Source organism: Durio zibethinus, chromosome 26, assembly GCF_047325235.1.
Source record: "Durio zibethinus cultivar Kanyao isolate XHJ-2024 chromosome 26, ASM4732523v1, whole genome shotgun sequence".
Classification (NCBI taxonomy): domain Eukaryota; kingdom Viridiplantae; phylum Streptophyta; class Magnoliopsida; order Malvales; family Malvaceae; genus Durio; species Durio zibethinus.
This window is the reverse complement of record NC_143187.1, coordinates 11382029-11404484: the sequence shown is the minus strand read 5'-3', so window position 1 is coordinate 11404484 and position 22456 is coordinate 11382029. Positions and strand designations below refer to the sequence as shown.

Sequence of the window (22456 nt, the reverse complement as noted above, 5' to 3'; positions counted from 1 at the left end):
CACTTAAACATTTAATGACCAGTTTTAAACTTAAAAAAATAAAATTACGTGGCTTCTTAAGACATCGAGTGTTAAGAGATAATACTCAATGTAGCTGCCCCTAGCATTCCCCTAAAGAATTAATTTTCTTAAAACTACAAATCAATTGCCTTTTTTTAAAATAGTTGTTATCATTTAAACATTACAATTTTTATTTAGTTTTTTTCCTTTGGGTTATAGCTTATAAACAAGACATCTATATAACCCAATGTAAAAAAGATCCCTAAAGGGATCTAGATATAACACATATCTTCTTTTTTTCTCCTTTTATACTAAATGTGTTTTTACTTGATGGTAATTTTCTTTAGTTTTTTTGCTGTTTTATGTTTGACCCAGAGGATGAAAAAGTTTCTTTGACAACTTTTTTTTTATGCTTCTATATTTGATAGGTGTAGGTCCTCTCTATTTTTGAAACTTTTTTTTATTATTTCTGTTTGCATTTGAAAATGAGCTATTATGGTGTTCAAGAAAGGTTTCTTTTCTATATGAGTTCTTCCTTTCATTTTTCTTTGGTTATTATTTTTTTAGCTATTTTTAGGTACAAATTTTTGTTTTTTTTTATTGTTTTGTTAAAAGTGGGTTTTTGTTTTCTTTTGGGTTTCATTGTCATCATTTTGTTGTTACAGATTGTAACTTTTTTTAATAGGCTTTAATTGTTGAATAGGTTTTGAGTTTGTGGTTTAGAGGTTTGCATGTTATTGTGAATGTGTTGTTTTAGAAGATTTTATCTTTGCGTGTTATGATCTTGGATGAAAATGAATTTTGGTTGTTTTCATTAGCTTTATTTTTTTACTTTGGATACTTTTGTATGAATTTAAACAACAAAGAAATTGACTATTGGATTTTGATTATATTATGAGTTGTTTCAGAGTTTTACCAAGAAGTGTATAGGTTTGATATGTACTATTTAAAAGCCTTGATTTTGAATGTGAGTTTCACGTGATTTTAAGTTAAATGTGATGGAAAGGAAAACCAGTTTTGGTGATGTGATTTTGTGGACCATTGTAAGTGTACTTGAAAACTTGAGTTTATTGTCCTATTTTTAATGTGATTTATATGTATTAAAGAAAAAACATATTCATGACCAAAGAATAGACTTCAGCAAGTTGAACATGGCTTAGGAAAGTTGTTATGTTCATAGAACTAACAGAGACATATAGATTTGGTATTAGGCTCATTCAATCCATAATTGTTTATTGAACTAATTATGAGTAACAGGTTAGTATTTGATACATGAAATGGTTATTTTCTCACAAATTAATAAGTACAAAGCAAATAGTTAAATGTAGAATAGATCGCAACATGCAAAGACATCTCACTCTATACTCAACTTGATTTTATTAAAAGAACATGTTTGTTAGGCATTATAATATAAAAGTTCGTGGTCTTTAAGTTACTTAGGATTACATCAACAATTGAGTGTTTGATTACCTTAATGTTTTTCCAAATGGAAGAACCCAAGAAATTTAATGCACCTGCTACATATACATCCAAGTCATTGCAAACAAATATTGGTTGATCAGTTGAAAATCATGGAGCATCACATGCAATTCACATTTTACCGTCAGATCAACCAATTCATGCAACTATATCTTCTAAAAGCTTCCTAGTTTCTTCACCCCTTACTCATGTTATAGCAACAAGTTCAACTCTTTTACAGCATCAATTACCCTTCAGTGAAGGAAAAATGCCTACAATGTCCACTGGACTGCCAATTAGCCATCTAGGAAGGGATTTGTATTCAATTTGCATATCCTAGGGTTGAAAAACCATAAATTAAGTTGGATGGAAGATCAAATGCGGCTTCTAATGTCTCTCAAGTACCAGGTAATTTTTTCTTCGACCATTTCTCATTCCCTTGGTGGCAAACAAAATTGAAGGACCCTATTTACATATCATTTGGAAATTTTCAGGCTTTGTATTTAGTATTATCTAGAGATTTGATAATATAGCATACTTCCTTTTTCCACGGATAGAGGAATGGTTTTCTTGGCTTACAATAATATTATGTTATAGCTTTCTAATAGGGTCATGTTACTGCCCAACTGTTTTAAAATTAGCAATTAACAATATTAACTTTCTCTTAAATTATCAGAATTTTTTTAATTGCAAGTATTTAAAGCAATTCCTAAAAAACTTATTTGTGATAGGTTGAGACATAAAAAATGTGAAATTTTAGTTTAAAAAAAATCTAGAACTTCTTTTCAATTTTGGGCACATTTGATTTTACTGGTGTTTGTTTCTTATTTGTAACAATTTGGTTTTTTTTTTTTAATTGTATTGATTTTGCTTGAGTTTAATGTGATACTTAAGCTGTTAATGATAATTAGGAGACTAAATTTATTAGATAATTTTCATAAGCCTTAGAATTGTTTTAATTGTATTTGTTTCTTATTTAGATTCAAGGCTAAAATAGTCATTTTATGCTTTAAATAGGTGTTAGCACAAGAATCCTTAGGGATAGTTATAATATAATGTTATGATGATATTGAAGTTGTTGGTTTTTTTTTTTTTTTAAATTTTGATAAAATTTTATGCTATTTTTATTTTAATGATTGCACTACATGCATCGATAATTATAATAACGTTAGAAATTTTAAATTTTTTTGTTTATTTTGTTCATAATTTTTACAAAATCCTTAAATTTAAAGTATTGACTAGCTAAAAGTTATATAATATTTTCTGTTCAACAATTAGCATTTTTTACTTAACATTACAATCCTTCGATCAAATATTAATTCATTACAATACCAAAAATCAATCCAAAAACCGGGCGAAACTGGCCCCAATTACTAGTTCCTATAATAAGAACCTCAAATCTACTTGTAGATGCAAATTGAATTACTGCTAAACAACATTATTAAATCAAAGTAAATAAGTAATACTAATCAATTTCAAAAAGCAAGAGTAAATGGCACTTTTAGCACCTACATTTTAAGTCCAATACAATTTTGAGTTGATTTTAAAGATTAGTTAACATAACTGCATGATATGTGGCATATTGTGAAAATTGATATAGATATATATAATTTTTTTAATTTTAATTTTAAAATTTTATATTATAAATTTTTTTTAAAAAATATTAAAACAGAAATTTTTAAAATTTATTTGTTTTAAATTATAAAACTTAATAAAATATATTAAAATTTGACCAACGTGAATGATGCCTTGCAATTTCCAAAATTGTACTTATCTTTGTCCTTGTGGTGAGATTAAAATTTTACTCGTGGTGGTGGGTGAGGTCGAGGCAGAGCTTAGTGTCAAAATGAAACCCACGCTAGTTTTCCAAGTCCAAGCCCAATGAAGCAAGCTTAATTGTGAATTCAGATGATAAACTAATATATTTTAATTGTTTAATGATCCAAGCCTTAGTTAACCATCAAAACAGTTTCGCGTTTCCAGCAAGATTCTGTGCGCTAAATTTTGAAAAGAGACTTGTTCTTACCAAATCCGGAGCTAAATTTTGAAACGTAAATTTTCTTAAAACAAATTCTCTAGCTATAAAAGACTAAAAGCATATCCTGGATTCTTGATCAACCCATTTTTCCATTAGAAACATTATTAAAAACAAAAAAAAAAAAAAAAAAACACAATGACTCTCCCTTTGCAAATACAAAACCTTGCCTTTATTCTTGATCACAATATTTGGGCTTATTAGCTTCATCACTTGCCAATCACCAACATATACTTCCCGTTACTGTTTAGGCCCAGATAATTTTCCATGTTTAAGTGAACATTTTGCAAAAAAAAAATATAATTTTCTTGTTTATGTTTATTTAATTCTTTTTTTTATTTTTTGTATAACTTAATGCATGTTAATATAAATATACTCACATTTTTCTTAACTATAAAAATTAAATATATTGAAAGTAATTACTCATAAATTACATAATATAAATGTATTTACAGGTGTAATTTGTATCATTTTATTTTTTAAAAATATTTATATTTTATTGTACCATCAATATTCATGATGTCAAAACATATGTGAATTTTTATTTTGTCAATTTCTTTTAATGATAACAATATAATTATGAAATAAAATTATTAATTAAATTGTAATCTTAAAAATATAATTATTTTATTAAAAAAGTAACTTAATTTTTAATAATAAATATCATAATTTAATTCACCCAAAAAATATCATAATTTATTATTTATATGATACCTACAATGTATATTAATTACCATATATTAATATTCATGATATGAAAAAAATGTATTACTTTCCGAGTTGTCAATTTAGCTAAATAAGTAAGTAATAATCATAGTCTTTAAGCTTTTGATTGATACCCAGATTATTTATAATCTTATGTGAAAGAACATATCACTTGTAATTTTATTTATTATAATTTTATAATTGTCTAATTATAATAAAATATTATAAAATGATTCATCATTTATAAGTATTGATTATATATAATATTTTGATTGATTTCATATAATTATAAATTATAGGTGATATGCTCCAAAAAAAAATTATAATAATGAATATACATGTATTAGACCATTCATAAGGACTAGCCTTATTAAATTTGGCATTTTCTCATGTTTACCTTTTCGTACTTTTATTATTTTTAATTATATTAATTATCTTATTATCATATATATATATATATATTTTTTGGATTCATAGACTCTTCGTCCAACACTTGTCCACTTTAGGACATCAAGGAAATTTTTCATTTTGTTGAGGAAATTTTTAAATTTTCATTATTAAAAATAAAGAGGAAAAGGAGAGAGAATGGAGATCGAAGGGGTGGAAGGAGAGAGAAAAGGAATTACATGATTTGTTAAAGATGTTTGTGAAATTTTATGGACAATGAGTACAATTTTAAAAAATTAAAATAGAAAAGGTTTTGGAATGAAAAAGAGAAGAAAGGAAGACAAGAAGAGATCATTGAAGGGGAGAAGGAAGAAGAAAGAGAGAGGATAGGAAATTAGGAACCCAATTTAACTCCTTTCCTTTATCATTTGAATGCTTACACCGGTTATTGTTTTCATGTTTTTTTTTTTTGTCTTGTGCTGTCTTTATTCATTTTTTTATGATATTTAATTAAAAATCTTCAAAAAAATTGATCATGAGCAAAAAAAACAAATCAAAAGGTTCTGAAACGTACAGAACCTTCACAACTTGAAAAAATGGCAAGAGACAGTAGCACTATGTTTAAACTGAGGAGAAGGAAAGGAAATAAAAATAAAATAAAATAAGTAATTAAAATAAAAAAAATTTTTGTTTGGATAAATTTTTAATTTAAAAGAAAAAATAAATAAAAATTCAATAACCTTTGATTTTTTTTTAATTATCACTTTTTTAAACCTTAATTTAGGAGAAAAGTTAAGGAAAAAAAGTATAAAAAATTTTATTTTTATAAAAAAAACTATTATATCTATATTTTTATTATAATATTAGATTTAATTATATAACTGATATTTTTTACAAAAATAATTTTTTTATGAGTATTTTATATAACATTACAGTTTATAAATATTTTATGATTTTTTAAGTTTTAACAATAAAACAAGTCAAATTATTATCATAATAAATTAAAAGGTTAAATTAAATATAAAATTAAGAGTAAATAAATAACTAATTAATACATATTATCTTATTAAACATACTTAATTTTGTTTAAAAAGATTTATTTATACAAGTTAAATAGTATAAAAATATTTATATGTTATATGTTATTTTATAAAAAAAAATACTATAATTAAAAATTATTATAATGAATTATTTCTTTTCTTTTTTAGTATTTATCTAAATAATAGTTGTTAAATTTTTTTTTATCTTTTATTAATTTTTACTATTCAAATATTGAGTACATGTACCATTCATTTTCCTTTCAGAAACTTTTTTTTTCTTTTTTTTTTATTTATATGTATCCAAAAATATACAAGGGAAACGAGAAAGAGAGGAAAAGGGTGAGCAGTGGTAAAGAAAGAAAAAGAAGGGAAAAAAAATGAGGGATTTATGGTTTTTTAGATAGGTTAATACTATGTCGTTTGACAAAGGAAAAAAGTCAAAATAAAAAAGAAATAAGGAAAAGAAAATAGAAAGAGATGGTTGGAAACCAATTCGGTCCAGATTTTTTTTTTTTTTTTTTCACTCGTTGAGTATTGATTTGATGAAACTGAAAGATCAAAGACAAGTTTAAAAATATTCTAATTGTTTTTTTGTCATAAAAATGCTAATTTTTTTATTTCTCAATCTTTTTTCATTTTTAAATTAGTTTACTTTACTTCTCATCATGTTGTTAATTAAAATTAGTAATTTTTATATTTGTTAATTGAATAATTAAAAAGAAAAATAAATAAATTAAAAACATAGTTATATATTTAAAAATTCACTCAAAAATAATTATAGGCTTTTAGTAAATTGTAAGTAATAATTTTCTAAATGTCCTAGGTCATGAATAATTTTTGAAGTCCCAATAAAAGTATTAGAAAGATCTCAAATTATTTCCATGCATGAATTGATTTTTTTTAAATTATAAAATAAATGAAAATAAAAATTATGATATTATAAGATAAAACATGAAATAATAAAATAAAGGAAGTTAACACTTTAAATTAATAATTTAAAAATCACATCATTATTTTATGAATGTTTTCATTACATACTTACTTAGTCAGCATGTATTTTAAGCATTTCGTAAATAAGTTAGCTTTTAGGTGAAAGCAAGAAAGATGGGTTTGATTTATATCATTAAAGCGTGGCCCGGTAATGGAAAATAAAAAAGAAGCAAGGATATCTACCGTCTACTAATCCATCAGCTTTAGTCCTTAAGTACGGTGGATTTCAATGTTTCAGGATATAATGATCAAATGAGCCAAAAAAAATTTTTTCTTTTTCTTTTAAAATAAAAATAAATAAATAAAATATCTCATTTCAACAAAGATTTATATTAGATTTGGTAACAGTAAAAATTTTATATTTTATAAGCCAATTATTTGATTTTTATTGATTTATCAAATTTCATTAATAAAAAATTAAATTTTAATATTTTTGGCCTTACAATCAATCTTTTCTTACCTCACTCTTAAATTTTTTTTTTTTTGAATTTTAAAATCCAAACACTGTCTAAAACAATTAAACAGAAAAACAACTGAGTTTTGTTCTTAATTTTATGTAGATGTTCAAATCAAAAGATTGAACTTAATTAGAAGTTAAAATTGATCAGATTATTTTTTAAAAAAATTATATATTTTTTTAATAATAAAATTTAGGTTAATAGAATAATATATATTTTTATAAACCCTGTAATTCAAGGTGAATTAATTAAATTATGGGCATTTTTCTTCAAACAAAATGCTAATGAAAATGTGAAACGAGTCATTATTAAAAAAAAACAAAAAAAGAGTACTCATCATTGGTGTGAAAGTCTAACAACTATATTTATTCCCGACACAAGTGTGAACTATTGTAATTATTTAGACATGTTCCGATGTTAAATTCTGCTTAAAAAATGACGAGTAAAACAGTTTTCCACTTACTTTGCCTCAAAAGCTAATGGAAAAACAATCCTCGTATAAACGTCTGCCATCTAATCCAGCCTAACGCATCAATAATAATCGAATTTTTTATCTCAAAAAAATTTAAAAATAGATAAATTTTTTAATTTTTTAAGTTAAAATAAAATATATCATTGATAATTTAAAATAAATTATTATAAATAATATATTTTAAATGATTTTAATAAATAATTATCTATAAAATTTAAATTTAAAATTTTTTCATAAAAAAATAATTTTAATCGGTTAAATTAATTACTTATAAGTATAATTATCGAATTTACACTTTAAATTTTATATTTTTAACAGAAAAATTCAATAATAATTCAAGTACCGATCAAACATCTTTTACAGTGCTAGAATTTAAAGGAGGCCATACAAAGTCAAGATAAAAAGTGAATGTCTTTGAGTTGCCCAGCCACTGACATAGACTGATTTGTTTTTGCATTACAAAAAATATAGGTTAGCATCAACATCAACTTGACATTAAGAAATCGATTTAACACCACCAATCTATGCCCTGATGAGCATAAATGAGAGTGACATTTTTTTTGGTTTCTTGTCATTCATATCCACGCCAAAAAGTTGTTCCGCTTGCGACAATTTACATATTAATATTATTTTAGTATCAAGTTAAAAAGGGGCTATAGTCGCCTGGTTTTTGATATCATCTAATTTGTAGAAGAACATAACAGTAGCTAAAATTTATATGAAATTTTTAAATAAGTTAATAAAATTTAAATCAATAAATTGATAAATTTTAATATAAATATTAATAATATATAAAAAAATAAAAATTATTTATAATTTAAATTTAATTAATATTTATTTAATAATAAAATTGTTATTAATATTTTTATTAAAAATATCTATTAAAAAATATATCAAATTTTTTAAAAATTTTATATAATTTATGTATCAAAATTTTTTAATCTATCAAATTTGATTTTAAAATTTAATTTAATTTAATTATTTCTAAAAAAAATTTCACGAATTTTATATAAAAAACTTCATTTAAATCTTTATAATATTACCTTGAACTTTAACAGCAATCTTTAGCAATCCAAACCCTGTACATACGCATTATAAGGGCAGTCAGGCCTGATATTTTCCTAGCTTAGTGACTTCCCCTTGGAAGATCAACATATAGTTAGCTATTTAGCTTGAATTTTTCCATCCTTTGCTGAGAATTAGGCTGTTCATGGGCCTGTCAAGGGGGGGATTAGGCCAATTCCAGTCGAGAGGATACGGGGCTAAGTCCTCTTGTTCAGGAATGAAATGCCATCAGTTCTCATACCATTTTTGTTCGCCTTTTCGCCTAAGATCAGGAGGTGTTTTATAAAACACATGGCTGAGTGTAAGCTACCTAGTTACATTCTAGGTAAGGGGAAAAAGTCATTGTTCAGATAGAACAAGAAATAGAAATTTTAAACTCATGAAAGCAGATATTCCATGCAAGAAGACACAAACAGGAACTTTGTTTTATAAAAAAAAAAAAAAGACTAATTAATACATTACCTAGTTGCAATTGCGGTAGATATTAAACCCAAAAATTCAAAATCTCTTGATAGATTTGCTGTTATAGAAATGATTAAAATCTCCAAGTCATTATCCATTTCGATCCTGGTCACCTTGTTGGAAGCAACTGCAAGGTTTAGCTGTCTTTCCCATCAGCACATGCCACACACACATCCCCATTTCCAAACGTGGCCATCAGTATCCTAAACCAACCCATAAACTTTTCTTCTTTATTAAAATTCGTGCATTGACTTTTTCCAGAGCCAATTGGGGCCCAATTCCACCGTTGGATGGGTGGATCTTAATTATTAGCACAATATTCTGACCTAATAATGGAACTAGGAACATCCTTCATAAATTAGACAATAAGAGAGTAATACCTGCCCTTGCAGCTCGCTTTTCGTTTATTTGTATTCTTTCAGTTGATAGTTTGTTGGAGTTTTCTGCCTTTACATTGCATGTGCATGAGATCTGTCCCACTTGTAATTGGAAGGGAACTTCCTGTGGGTTTCCCTTCTTCTCATGTAACCTGCGTCGAACTTACCATGTTCAGAACACGGAATGAATACAAATGAATTAATGACCCCCTAGGCCCTGGTCCCTCCTGGTTTACATGTCACGTGCTTTCTTTTTAATTTATACTAATTAAAGCATTATTGATTTCATTCTTCAAAATTAACAGACAGACAGATTTACATGTCAGGATAAGAATACACATCACTTTTTCCTATCCAATTCAGTAATCAAAAAGTTTTTTTTATCCGTCATGTTAAGCATATGAAATTAAATTGCCCAATTAAAATAATGAAAAAGGATGTTTGAGATGGAGCTTAACCATCAATAAAGCAAATCTAGAGTGTATATAATATTGTTATTTAACTCAAACACTTCGAAGTTGATTCGTCTTTTTGTTTTTTTGTCGACAACTGGCAGGTAATTCAAGAAACTCATCCTCCTATTAGAATATTTCATAGCAATCTTGTTTCGACACAACTCTCGCCGAGACACACACACACCACCACCACCACCGCCACCAAACAACTGCCAGCAAAATGAAGACTCAGAATTTGCTTAGATGGATTTCTCTCACCCTTCCCATTTTCATCATCCTCATCAGCCAAAGCCAATTCCATGCAACGCAAACGCAACCCATTTTAGATAATCTCACAATTGACAGCTTCATCAACAAAACTCTCCAATGGAGAAGTCATCTGAGAAAATTCCATGGAAACAAACTGAATCTATCAACCCCTACTGCGCTAGCAGGAGTGTTCTGCTTCGTAGCTTCCTCCATATCCAGTGCAGGAGGTATTGGTGGGGGAGGGTTGTTTATTCCCATTCTGACAATTGTGGCAGGTCTAGACCTTAAAACTGCCTCAAGTTTTTCAGCTTTCATGGTTACAGGAGGGTCAGTTGCAAATGTTATGTACAACTTGCGCACCAAAAGTGCCGAGTTTGGGGGTAAGACTTTGATTGACTATGATATAGCGCTTTTGTCAGAGCCCTGCATGTTGTTAGGAGTAAGTGTTGGAGTAGTTTGCAACCTTGTCTTACCAGAATGGTTGATCACCATCTTTTTTGCCATTTTCCTTATTTGGTCTACCTTTAAGACTTGTAGAAATGGGGTCGGATATTGGAAAATGGAATCAGATCAACATCAGGAAACTAGAAATGGGTATGAAAAACTGGAAAATGGGGTGATTAAAAATGGAACTTGTGGTGAAAGTGGAGAGATTAAGAGTCTAGAAGAACCTTTGGTGGGTATGGAAGGAAAGGAAAAAACAAGTTTTCCATGGAAGAAATTGGTGGTCTTAGTTATGGTCTGGTTTTCCTTCTGTATCATCTATCTCCTTCGTGGCAATCGCTATGGACAGGTACCTCCCTTTGTCTCATGTCATGACTTTTCTTTTATAATTTTGCTTGCTTTTTTCAATTTTTTTTTAGTAATACAAATTACGATGATATGTCATCTAATCAATTGAATTTATATATATGATAATGTTTTTTGAGATTTCAATCTTTCCAAAAGAAAAAACTTTTTCTCCCTACAGGAATTTCTACAAAGTTCTTGGTCCCTTGGTATATATCTCCGTTTCATTCCTTCTTTCCTTCACCTTATGGTAGAGATATAATTAGTCTTATTAGATAGTATAAATATATATATTTATATTTCATGTTTTTTCTAATCATTTTTTTAATGAAGATAGTATATATATGTATATAAAAATAGAACATAATGTATACGTCGTATGTACTCTAATTAACCAGATGTTAATCTAAACGACAATGTTAGGCAATGTCTCTTTCTTTACACCAAACCCACAATCGGAGAGGAGAGGAAGATGAAAGCTACCTCACTTTGGACTTACTCAGACTATGAAAATAAGGAATAAACTATACCAATTATGCATGGTCTAAGTGTTCCATTTTGGAAGAGCACTAGCTATGAGATTATGCACCCACTTTTTTTATTAATGTTAATCTCAATTATTACACTGAAAAAGTATACATCCAATCAAATCAAATTATATATTGAATTTTCTTTGGAACCTTCTTTGCTTCAATCTTTTAAAAGAAACAGACTTTTATCACTTTGTTTTTATATGTTTTCGCTTTTATTTTAAAAATTAGAACTGCATGGAATGATGGGGATGATCTTCAATCCATGTGTAATTCATGGCATGCTCAATATTTATGACTATTGAAGAAACATGCAGGGTATCATACCAATGAAGCCTTGTGGAATAGTATATTGGACTCTCTCATTGTTTCAAATTCCTCTTGCCATAGCTTTTACTGCATGGATCCTTCGTAGAACAGAGGCCATTACATGCCAAGGTCCAAATGAGCAGGTGCTTAACAAATTTATTGACAAAATTAGCTACCTACCAGACAATTTAAATTGAGAAACAAAATTATCTAAAAACCTTTTTTTTTTCTTTATTTGTGAAGGGGGTTAACAAGCTTATTTTCCCCTTAATGGCGCTATTGGCGGGGGGCTTGGGTGGAGTTTTTGGAATTGGAGGTGGAATGCTTATAAGCCCACTTCTGCTTCATGTTCGGATAGCTCCGGAGGTAAATACTGTCACTTCTCCCTTATTGAACCATTATAAAGTTCGAGATTTTATCTATGCTAGCCAAACGTATGACTTAATCATTTGATGCAGGTAACAGCAGCTACTTGCTCTTTCATGGTTTTCTTCTCATCTACAATGTCTGCATTCCAGTACTTATTGTTGGGCATGGAGCACACTGGCACTGCCCTTACATTTTCTCTCATTTGTTTCGTCGCGTCGCTTCTGGGATTGGTGGTAGTGCAGAAAGCCATAAAAGAGTTCGGAAGGGCATCCTTAATCGTGTTCTCAGTTGGTATAGTGATGGCTATGAGTGCCATTTTGATGACTAGCTTTGGTGCTCTCGATGTTTGGGTGGACTACTCGTCAGGGAGTTATATGGGATTCAAACTACCTTGTTGAAATCAATTTTGTAAAGGGATAATATCTATCTAAATTATTGTAAAATATCCAGCATGACAACTAAATTAAAAAAGTTTAATTAGGTATTTAAAGTTGCAATTAGTTTATCAAGCGACTTCAATCTCTAACACGTTTGAAAAATGTAATGCAACAATCAATCAATGAAAATTTTATTGAAATACTGTACATGGCTACATGCTAAAGAGGTCGGATCCAATGTCGAAATGGTCAGACGCCCATTGAAGAGGCCAGGCCAACCCAACGTCGGGTCCAGCCGCTTTTGGCAAGACTAGGTTGAAAATGGTTGGATCTAGCTCAATACGAAGAGGGCTGGAGGAATAAAGGGAGAAGGAAAGGAGAGAGACAAAAAGAAAAAAAAAAATTATTTTTCTTTAAAAAATTATAACACGGTATAATCACATCATTGTTCGTAATAGATGCGTTATCCAAATGCACAATACATACATACATATATATATATATATTTGGTGGATACCTGTATTATTACGGGTCAAAATTTTTTGTATTTTCACCCTTATTTATTAAAATTTTTTTTAAGATTTATCTAATAGAAAAAACAAAAAGTAAAAACACAAAACAGGATGGCACATGAATATTTAAATTGACTTTCTATTATCATAAAATATATCTAATAAAAAATAAAATATAAAACAAAAAATTTTTAAAAAAGAACAAAAAATAAAATACAAACTCGTAAAGTGTGCCATATGGAGACCCTAATGGGTTTTAAAATATTAATTTTTAAATTAAAGTATCAATAAAAACTTTATTAATATAATACATATATATAAATACAAAATTAAATTAATAATAATATATATATATATATCTTGAAATGATTTGAGACAAAACACCTTAAATATGTTTTTACTCCGATCTCATATCTTATAAAAAACTTAAACTCAATTTTGATTTAAAAAAATTACCTCTATCGGATTATGATAGATCAAAACCTATCGAATATGAATTATTTTGATATTTCATCAATCAATATTTTTTTGTTGCAAAATTTTTCTCATTAAAAAAACACATAAAAGACAAGAGAAAAGAAAAGTTAAATGGAAGTGTTACATGAACATTTCTATTGGTGTCGTTTTTTAATAAAATTAATTTAATAAAAAGATATTAAATATATATTATTAAAATTTTTAAAAATATTTATTAGATATTTAAATAAGGAAAAAATGAAGAAGAAAATAAGAAAAAAAAGTAAAAAAAAAAAAATCAAATGACTTGATATGTGACATATCTTTAAAATCCAATGGGTCTCATAAAAAATTAAACTATAAAAATTATTTATTAAATATATAAAAAAATAAAAGAAAAAAAATTAAAAAAAAGTGACATAATTGTGGTATCAAGTAGGTCATACATAAAAAATACAATCTAAAAAAATTTTATTAAATATTTTTCAAAAAAAGGTAAAAAATGGGAAGGCAAAAAAATGAAAGTTTGATATAATAGATCCCACGCACAAAAAATAAAAATTTTCAAATATGTATTTTTATAATTTCAAAAAAAATTATTAAATATTTTTTCAAGAGTAAAAAAAAAAAAAAAAGAAAAAAGACACAACACTTGGAGCATACATATGCATTATTTATTTATAAGATTAGATAGATACCCACGTGTTGCCATGAGTTAAAATTTTCTTACGTTGTCATGCAATGTCATGAGTTAAAATTTTTTTATTTTATCATCCCTATCCATCATTTTTTGTGAAATTTTTATCTTATTAAAAAAATGCAAAGGGTAAAAAATACAAATGAAAAATACACATGAATATTTGAATTTATTTCTTTTTCTCTCAAAATTTATCTAAAAAAATAAACCAAAAAATTGAAAATATGGAAAAGAACAAAAAAGGAAAAAAGGAAAACAAAGAACAAAATAAAAGTAAAAAAAGAGCTCATAAAGAATGTTATATGGATACTGTTGTTGAACTTAAAATATTAATTTATTAAATTAAGGGAAAAATAATAATTTTATTAATATAATATATATAAATATAAAATTAAATTAATAATAAAATATATACTTTATATACCTCGAAATAAGTTGAGATAGAATATTTTAAACACACTTTCATCTTGATTTCATTTCTTTAAAATAACTTAACCCATCCAACTTGATCAAGCAATTTAAAAAAAGCCTCTTACTAAATTGGGATGGATTGAATCCATCATATACGGATTATCTTGGTATCTTTATAAATTGGCACATTTTATTATAAAATTTATCTAATAAAAAAATATAAAAAAAAGATGAAAAAAGAAAAAAAAAAAAAAAACCTAATAGGCACATAGACACCATTGACCTATTTTTTCACAAAATTAATTTAATAAAAAATGTATAAAAATAAAATAAAATAATCTAAAATCTAAAAAAAAAAAAGCTCATTAAGGTATTATGTAATCGTCCCAATTATGCTTAAAATGTTAATATTTTAAATTAAGGTATCAAATAATAAATTTATTAATAAAAAATTAGAAAAAATAAAAAAAATGAAAAAAAAAAGATTGTTGAAGTGCCATGTAGATATTCAATTGAGTTTAAAATATTAATATCTTAAATTAAGGTATAAAATAATAATTTTGTTAATATTGTAAATACTCATTTTGTCCAGTTTTATCCTAAATATAATTTTAATTATTTTTATAGTCTTATTTTTTTATTTTCTCCCTTTTTTTTAATCTTTTCTTAAAAAAAAAAATTACCATGCATTAAATGCACATGTACCATCTCGTTTGAAAGTCCAAAAGTTTTCATTGACCGCTAGCCACCAGCAAACACCTACTAACTTGGCAACATAAAGTCATTGGCCAAATTTCCAATTTTTCTACAAGTAAATATTAAAAAATTTGAGATTTGAATCCCATAAACTCTATAAATAAAGTTATTTTCCTACAAATAGAAACCCAAAGAAAATTCAGAGAAAACCCAAAGAGAATTAAAAAAAACCAAAAAATAAAAAAAAAACCCTACAAAAAAAAAATCAAAAGAAAGCTTTGCCAAAAACCAAACCTCTAGTAGAAACCCAAAAAACCAAAAAAAAAAAATTAGCCTATTAGAAAACCACAACCAATCACAAATAAACAACCTTTGAGAATAAGGATCAATAATGCCAGAAACTAAAAAAGCATCAATAAAAAAAATAGTAAAAAATAAAAAAAAAGAGTTTTGATCAAAAATTTTGAAGGTTGATCTACAATGATTGAGATTTTTTTGGCAAAATAAAGCCACTATCTAGGTTTAAGGGGTTAGAAAGATCAATAAGTGATTTTTTGAAAATTTTTTGACCATCCTTAGTGATGACCAGCAACGATACCAATGACAGTAAGAAGCTGTTGAATTTTAGTTTCTTTTGAAAAGTAGAGAGAGAAGCTCTCTCTTAGAGAAAGAAAAATAAAAAAATGAAATGAAAAAAAATTTATTTTAGCCTTTTATAGTGCAAAAAAAAAAAAAAAACTACAAAACAATTATGTTTAGAACTTAGAGGATCTGTTCATGGACCCAGATTCGACCTAGGGTCTGCACAACCTAACCCATGACCCATGCCTAGGGATGACATCGGGTCGGGAAAGCTCGCCCCGAACTCGACCCGACTTTATGCTTTAGTATACCCGAACCCGACCCTATCCAACCCGATATTATGTAAACTGTACCCAATCCGATCCAAAATTAATAAAATATTATTTTTTAAATATAAATATTTAAAAATATCATTATATAAATACATAATTAATTAAAAATAATTTTTTATATAATGTCGGGTCGGGTAGAGTTTTAGGCATACCCAACCCCGACCTGACCTCGATTATTCTTTAATTATACTCGACTCGAAAACTTAAATTCAAAAAAAAAAACTCGACCCTATAGGGTCGAGTCGGGTCGGAACCCATCGGGGATGGGGTTGATTGCCGTCCCTACCCATGCCTTCTTTAGCCATTGATTGGTTTAACTAAATCGGTTGTAAATTACTCGAAAACAGCTGAACGGCCTTGGACCGCAAAAAACTGCAAGAAAACTATTAAATCGATCCAAACCGTGGCAAACCATTAACTAGCTGTTGACCGGCCCGTTTTGGTATTTTTTAAAATTTTAAATTTTAAATTTAATTTATGTTTTATAAATTATTTAGATAAAATGCATGTTTAAATTTTGAATTTGTTATAATATAAAATATTTATAAAATAAAAAATATTTAATTAAAATTTATTTACATCATTTTACCCAAAGATTTAACAAACTTTAAGAAAATTTAAAAATATAATAAAAGGAATAAATAAAATAGAAGTAAATTTTAAAAAAATTAAAAAACAAATAATAACAATAAATTTTCAAACAGTTGTTAACATACAACTTATAAAATATTTTTTAAAATTTTTCTAAAATGATGGTAAATTTAAAAGAAAATTCTAAAAATATTTATTTTGAAAAAATAATAAAAAAATTAATAAAATTAAATAAAAAATAGGACAAATCTAACAATAAAAATCTAGAAATTTACGAACGAGTAATTTTCTACAAAAGATTATTTCTAAATTCTACCAAAATGATGAAAATTTTAGAAAAAAAAAAAAAAACAACAAAGATCACAAAAAAAATTAGATTTAGGAAATAATAAATATTGTCTAAATCATGGAATTGCAAAAAATCAAGAAAGAGTGATTTTTGTGGTTCTTATGTTTGAAAATTTATCCAAATTTTATCAAAATGTTGAAAAATTTGAAGAAAATTTTTATGCTGATGATTTGCATTCATTCATAAATAATAATAATAATAATAACAACAATAACAATAACAAATGTTATAAAACTTCAATAAATCAAAAAAATAAGAACAATAGTAGGATTTTAAAAAAAATTACAAACAAGTAATTTTCTAAAAAATAATAAAATAAAAATATTTCGATCTAAATTATTCCAGAATGATAGATAATTTATGATTTAAATCATTTTTAAATATAATAAAAAATCTTAATGAAATTCTAAAGGTTACGAATAAGTGATCCTTAGAAGAATTTTTTTTAAGGATAAGATAATTCTAAATTTTACTAGAATGATGAAAAATTTAGAATAGAAAATTTTTAATAAAAGTATAAAAAGTTTTTAAATAAAATTATAAAATTTTTATCAATTTGACAACGGAGCATTTTCAAAGAAACAAATAGATTTTTTTAATATTCTTAAGGTGAAAAAAATTTTCTAGAGATTTTAACAAAATGATAAAAAAGTCTTACGAAATTTTTTTTATATTTAAATAATTAAATTAAAAAACAAAACAAAAGACCATTTAATTAAAAACCAAGTTAGTGAAACACAAAGCTTTTTTAGTTTCATTTTCAGATAAACATTGTAGGGATACTAATCATTCTCCATACGTAATTGTACTTTCGAACTTAGTTCTGCAATGTAAACAAAAACTTATTCTTTTTATAAAGTCCTAATTGAACTTAAAATTTCTTTAAAAGAGATAATTTTAACTTGGTGGCCAAATGCACCTTAACAAAAAAATTTGATGATGACTCCTAACTTTTCACGTCTAGCAATTGAGTCCCTAGACCAATACATTACGACAAATATAATACATATATATAATTAAATGAATAATAAATGTACTTTTATTTATACCATGATGTGGTTTAGGGTAGTACACCCTACATTTGCTTTTAATCTATCATTATTTTCCTTAAAAAAAATTGACCGACTTGACTCGATATCAATTTTTTACAAAAATATCCATATCGAATCAAGATAGATCGAAATCATCGAATACTAATTGTTTTGATATTCTTATCGACTGGCTTATTTTGTTATAAAATTTTTTCAATTAAAAAATAGAAAAACAAAAAATACAAAAAAAAAAAAAACAAATTGGGTGTTACATGGACACATCCATTAACATTATTTTCTTATAAAATTTATCTAACTAAAAAATAAATAAATAAATAAATAGATAATCCCTTATCTGATTGAGTCAAATCAAAACCTATTGGATACCAATTGTTTTACCATCTCTATCCATCAACTTCTTTTGTTGTAAAATTTATATAATTAAAAAAAAATAGGCAAAGAAAAACAAATTATGGTGTCACATGAACATCTCCATTTGATTTTTTTTATTTGAATTAAAAACCAAAAAGTTGGTAAAGAAACAAAAGAAAGGAAAAAAAGGAAAAAAAAACAAGGTGTCATATTAACACTTTAAATGACAGTCAAATAAAAACCAAAATAAGTAAAATTTATATAATTGATAGATAGATTACATCTTAATAATGTATAAATATAATATTTTTATTAAATTAAAATACTAAATAATAACTTTATTAATATAATATATATGTATCAAATTAAATGAATAATTAAAAATATAATTATATATAAATGAAACAAGATGGAACATTCTCAATCTGCCCTCAACTCAACTCGATTCCGATTTTAAAAAAAGAAAAATATTAACACAATCATGAATCTTTTTAAAACCCACACTTATTAGATTGGGGCAAATAAAAACTCATAGGATATAATTTGTTTTGTTATCTCTTCATTCATCATTTTTTACAAAATTTATCTAATTAAAAAATAAAAAACTTTTAAAAGACAATAATAAGAAAATGAAGTTAAATGAGATATCATGTAAATTTATTAAATTAAAATATTAAATAATAAATTTATTAATATAATACATATTTATAAATTTAAATTTAAATAAATAATAAAATATGTATTGATTATATCGAGTGGGGTGAAACACTTTAAACTTTTATCTAATCTAACTCTAATTTAAAAAAAATAAAAATTCAATCCAATCTTAAATTAAAAAACCCACCTATTGAATTTGGACAAATTAAAACCATTAGATTGTTTTATCATCTATACTTTCATTGACACTTTTCTTAAAAAATTTATTATCAGTTTCTTTTGTCTCAAAATTTATCTAGTTAAAAAGTAAAAAACAAAAAAAAAAAGCAAAAGGTAAAAAAAAGAAAAAATTAAGTAAGATACCACGTGTACACATCAAATTTGTTTAAATATCGAATTAAAAAAAGAAACTAACAAAAAGAAAAAGAAATGAAAAAAAAGTTGAGTTGTCATGTGATATTGATAACGATGAGTTTTTATTGTAAAATTTATATCATTGATTTAAAAAAACAAAAAATAAAAAAAAAACAATAAAATGACAAAGAAAAAAGAAATGATCAATTTTTTTTTAAAAAAATTTAAATGTCATGTCAACATTTCCATTAATATTATTTTCTTAAAAATTTATTAAATTAAAAAAAGCAAAAAAATTAATAATATCAAATAAGTTTCACACAAAAATTTTAAAATATTAAAAAATATATAATATAAAAAGAAAATTAAAAATAAATCAATATATGGGCCCAAACAAAAAAAATAAATATAAAAATTTATTCAATATAAATCAAAGAAAAAAATTAAATACAAAGTAAAATAAAATAAAATTTAAAGAAATAAATTGACTGACACGTGATAAATGACATTAGTAGAATTTATATATAAGATATAGGATGTCGAATTTCTTTGATTGACGATCAGATCACTAATTTCTATTAAAGATGTTAGGAATTACATTAAATATTTTTCTATATAATAGCTAACTACGTTTTTATTTGTGCTTTGGAATGAAGAGGTAGCTTACTGAAAGCAGGAGGAATTAAATAACTTCTTGTGCTTAGGGTATTAACTAAACAGTCACATTTGGAACTGTCATTGGGTTCATCAAATTTTAGAAGGCTTGCACTTTTCTTGCAAAGTGAAAGTCTTGTACGACAAAATTTGTCTCGTCCGCCCAATTTTCTTCCAAGGCCTAAAACAGGGGCCAGCTTTAAATAGTTCTTTGTACTTCATTCCCATTTAGGACCATCTTTTCGTGAAATATCACAAGGATCACAGCAAACGAAACAAATTTCAATAAATACGCTGGTTTTACTTAAGTAGGAATTACACAAATTGTGTAACTACATGATCCGATAATCCACCTCTGTAATCAACGGTTTCCAACGTTTAGCATACTAGCTCGAAAGGTTTGGCAACATAATTCACCAAATTTAGTTAAACAAAATTAAAGTTATCCGAGTAATAGATAAGCAGAGTTCAAGCTTCGCACAACTTGGCTTTCAATTCTCATACTCTTCCAAAGGTGGGGAGTAAAAAGTACAGAGTATAAACTAAAAGAAAACCACCAAGACCAATGACAAATAAAATTATGATCAGGCAGTAAAAAAAAAACAGCCTGCCAGCTTATGCAACTGGAGGGCGGAAAATATGATCCTGTGATGTATCAACAGCAGCAGGAGGCAAGAACTGCCACACGGAAAGTCCAGGATAACCAACAAAAGGCACCAGCTTGCCACCAACTTGGCCTGGGGTAGAAAATGAAGTTGGAATAGCAGGATGATGAGGTAGGAATCCTGGCTGAGAACCCAAGGCCCTGACTTGCAGCTCAAGATTCTCTTTCTCAGTCTTTAGCCTCTGTTTCTCATCACGGAGTTCATTCTTTTCAGCCTACAAAATGAAACTCTACTCAGCACAACCAAGACGAGTTACACTCAAGCCACCTAATTCTCCAGGAAACTGATGCATCAAATAAAATTTTTGCAATAAAAAGTAGAATAAATGAACATCAAAATCCAGGCTCACCTTTTGCTCATTAATCTTCTCCTGCAGACTCTCATTTGACTCCCTAAGTTTCTGGGCTTCATCCCGTAACAGAGTAACCATCCGAACAGCATCAACCAGTGTAACAGCCTTGTCCACTTTGGGAGGCCTTCCACGATCTAGGATAGAACCCAATTCCAGGAACCTTGAGATATTGAAAATGTAAACATCAGAGAAGGCAAAATGGGTTGAAGGGAGAGACATTGGGATAACAAAACATGCCTATCATTTAACGTATCCCTTCGCATCTTTTCTCTGCAAGCTTTGGACCCAGAGGCACTGCATGTTCCAGACCTCACCCTGTGATAGAATAGTGAAAAGATTAAAACAGGAGACCTGGTATGAAACCAAGCAACAAATCCAAGCACAACAACACTAAAACTAACAGATACTTAAAGCAATAAAATGCAATGGTGCAGAAGCCAGAGCAGAAACTGCATTACAGAAATAGAGTAAGAAAATACAATAAAACATTAACCATTGAGTAGCAGTATACCGTTTTCGCGTGCCCGTTTCATCAAGATTGTCTGAATTCCCAAACGATTCATTAAATTCAACACTGCAGAAAAATCAAGAAAGACTCAGGAGCATGTTTAAAGTACAGTGAGAAGTTAACATAGCTTAGCTTGAGGGAGCACCCGGGCCACGACAGCTTGCCAGCCACTAAGCTTATTCCCCAATTCCATAAGTAAACATAATGCTAAACTAAGCAAAGCTAAAGCAACAGACAACTTGGAAACAGAAGTATAAAAGTCAAAAACAATTGCTTTGAGTACCACAATGTTGGAAAATTCAAAAGCAATAAGACAAAGGGAGAAGAGAGGAACCTAAGAGGAGTAGAGCAAGTAAGGGAGTGAGATGACCAGATTGGGGTTGAAGGGTCAACTGAGAGCAGATCACCACCAGGGAGAGGAATGTCTTCTAACAAACCATAACCATCGAAAATCCACGTGTTGGGATTTTCCGAGGAGACCAGGTCCTCCCTTTGGTCGCCGAGAGATCATATGCCCGGCAAGAATTCAGTTATGACACAAAGGCGGAAGATACAGAAGTGCAGAAAAATAAAAACTAAAGAAAAGAAAAGAAGAGAGAGAGAGATATGGAACGAGTGAATTATGTTGGTTTGGAGATTTTTAGTGAGAAGATTGTGATGGTGGGGAATTATTTCTTTGGATTTGGTTTTGGGAATTGAAAGTGATTTGA

General features: G+C 27.1%; 2 protein-coding genes across 4 annotated transcripts; one reads left to right on the top strand and one right to left on the bottom strand.

Moving 5' to 3' along the window:
* The first annotated feature begins 9878 nt into the window (after positions 1 to 9878).
* Positions 9879 to 12724, top strand: LOC111318790 (sulfite exporter TauE/SafE family protein 5-like). The gene is made up of 4 exons (XM_022921655.2): positions 9879 to 10946; positions 11790 to 11924; positions 12025 to 12147; positions 12240 to 12724. The coding sequence occupies exons 1-4, from the start codon at positions 10125 to 10127 to the stop codon at positions 12546 to 12548; spliced, it is 1389 nt and encodes a 462-aa protein (XP_022777390.1). The 5' UTR covers positions 9879 to 10124; the 3' UTR covers positions 12549 to 12724.
* A 7971-nt stretch (positions 12725 to 20695) lies between these two features.
* LOC111274260 (transcription factor ILR3-like) lies at positions 20696 to 22400 on the bottom strand. Of its 3 annotated transcripts, none has more exons than XM_022858866.2 (5): positions 22081 to 22400; positions 21750 to 21812; positions 21476 to 21553; positions 21236 to 21398; positions 20696 to 21100 (listed from the first exon to the last, which is right to left on the bottom strand). In XM_022858866.2, exons 3-5 carry the CDS (start codon positions 21499 to 21501, stop codon positions 20837 to 20839), a joined length of 453 nt encoding a protein of 150 aa, XP_022714601.2. In that variant the 5' UTR covers positions 21502 to 21553; positions 21750 to 21812; positions 22081 to 22400; the 3' UTR covers positions 20696 to 20836. The 3 variants fall into 3 exon arrangements, with proteins under 3 accessions (XP_022714601.2, XP_089612120.1, XP_089612119.1); XM_089755994.1 differs by lacking the exon at positions 22081 to 22400 and adding an exon at positions 21892 to 22033; XM_089755993.1 differs by lacking the exon at positions 22081 to 22400 and having other exon boundaries at positions 21236 to 21553.
* Between the last annotated feature and the right edge of the window lie 56 nt (positions 22401 to 22456).

Excerpts from the sequence above, each read along its gene's own strand:
- LOC111318790 (XM_022921655.2), top strand. The coding sequence starts at position 10,125 with ATGAAGACTCAGAATTTGCTTAGATGGATTTCTCTCACCCTTCCCATT. Across the intron at positions 11,925-12,024 it reads GCCAAGGTCCAAATGAGCAG|GGGGTTAACAAGCTTATTTT; the intron begins GTGCTTAACAAA and ends TTATTTGTGAAG. Across the intron at positions 12,148-12,239 it reads ATGTTCGGATAGCTCCGGAG|GTAACAGCAGCTACTTGCTC; the intron begins GTAAATACTGTC and ends CATTTGATGCAG.
- LOC111274260 (XM_089755993.1), bottom strand. The coding sequence starts at position 21,457 with ATGTCTCTCCCTTCAACCCATTTTGCCTTCTCTGATGTTTACATTTTC. Across the intron at positions 21,101-21,235 it reads AGAAGATTAATGAGCAAAAG|GCTGAAAAGAATGAACTCCG; the intron begins GTGAGCCTGGAT and ends TTCATTTTGTAG.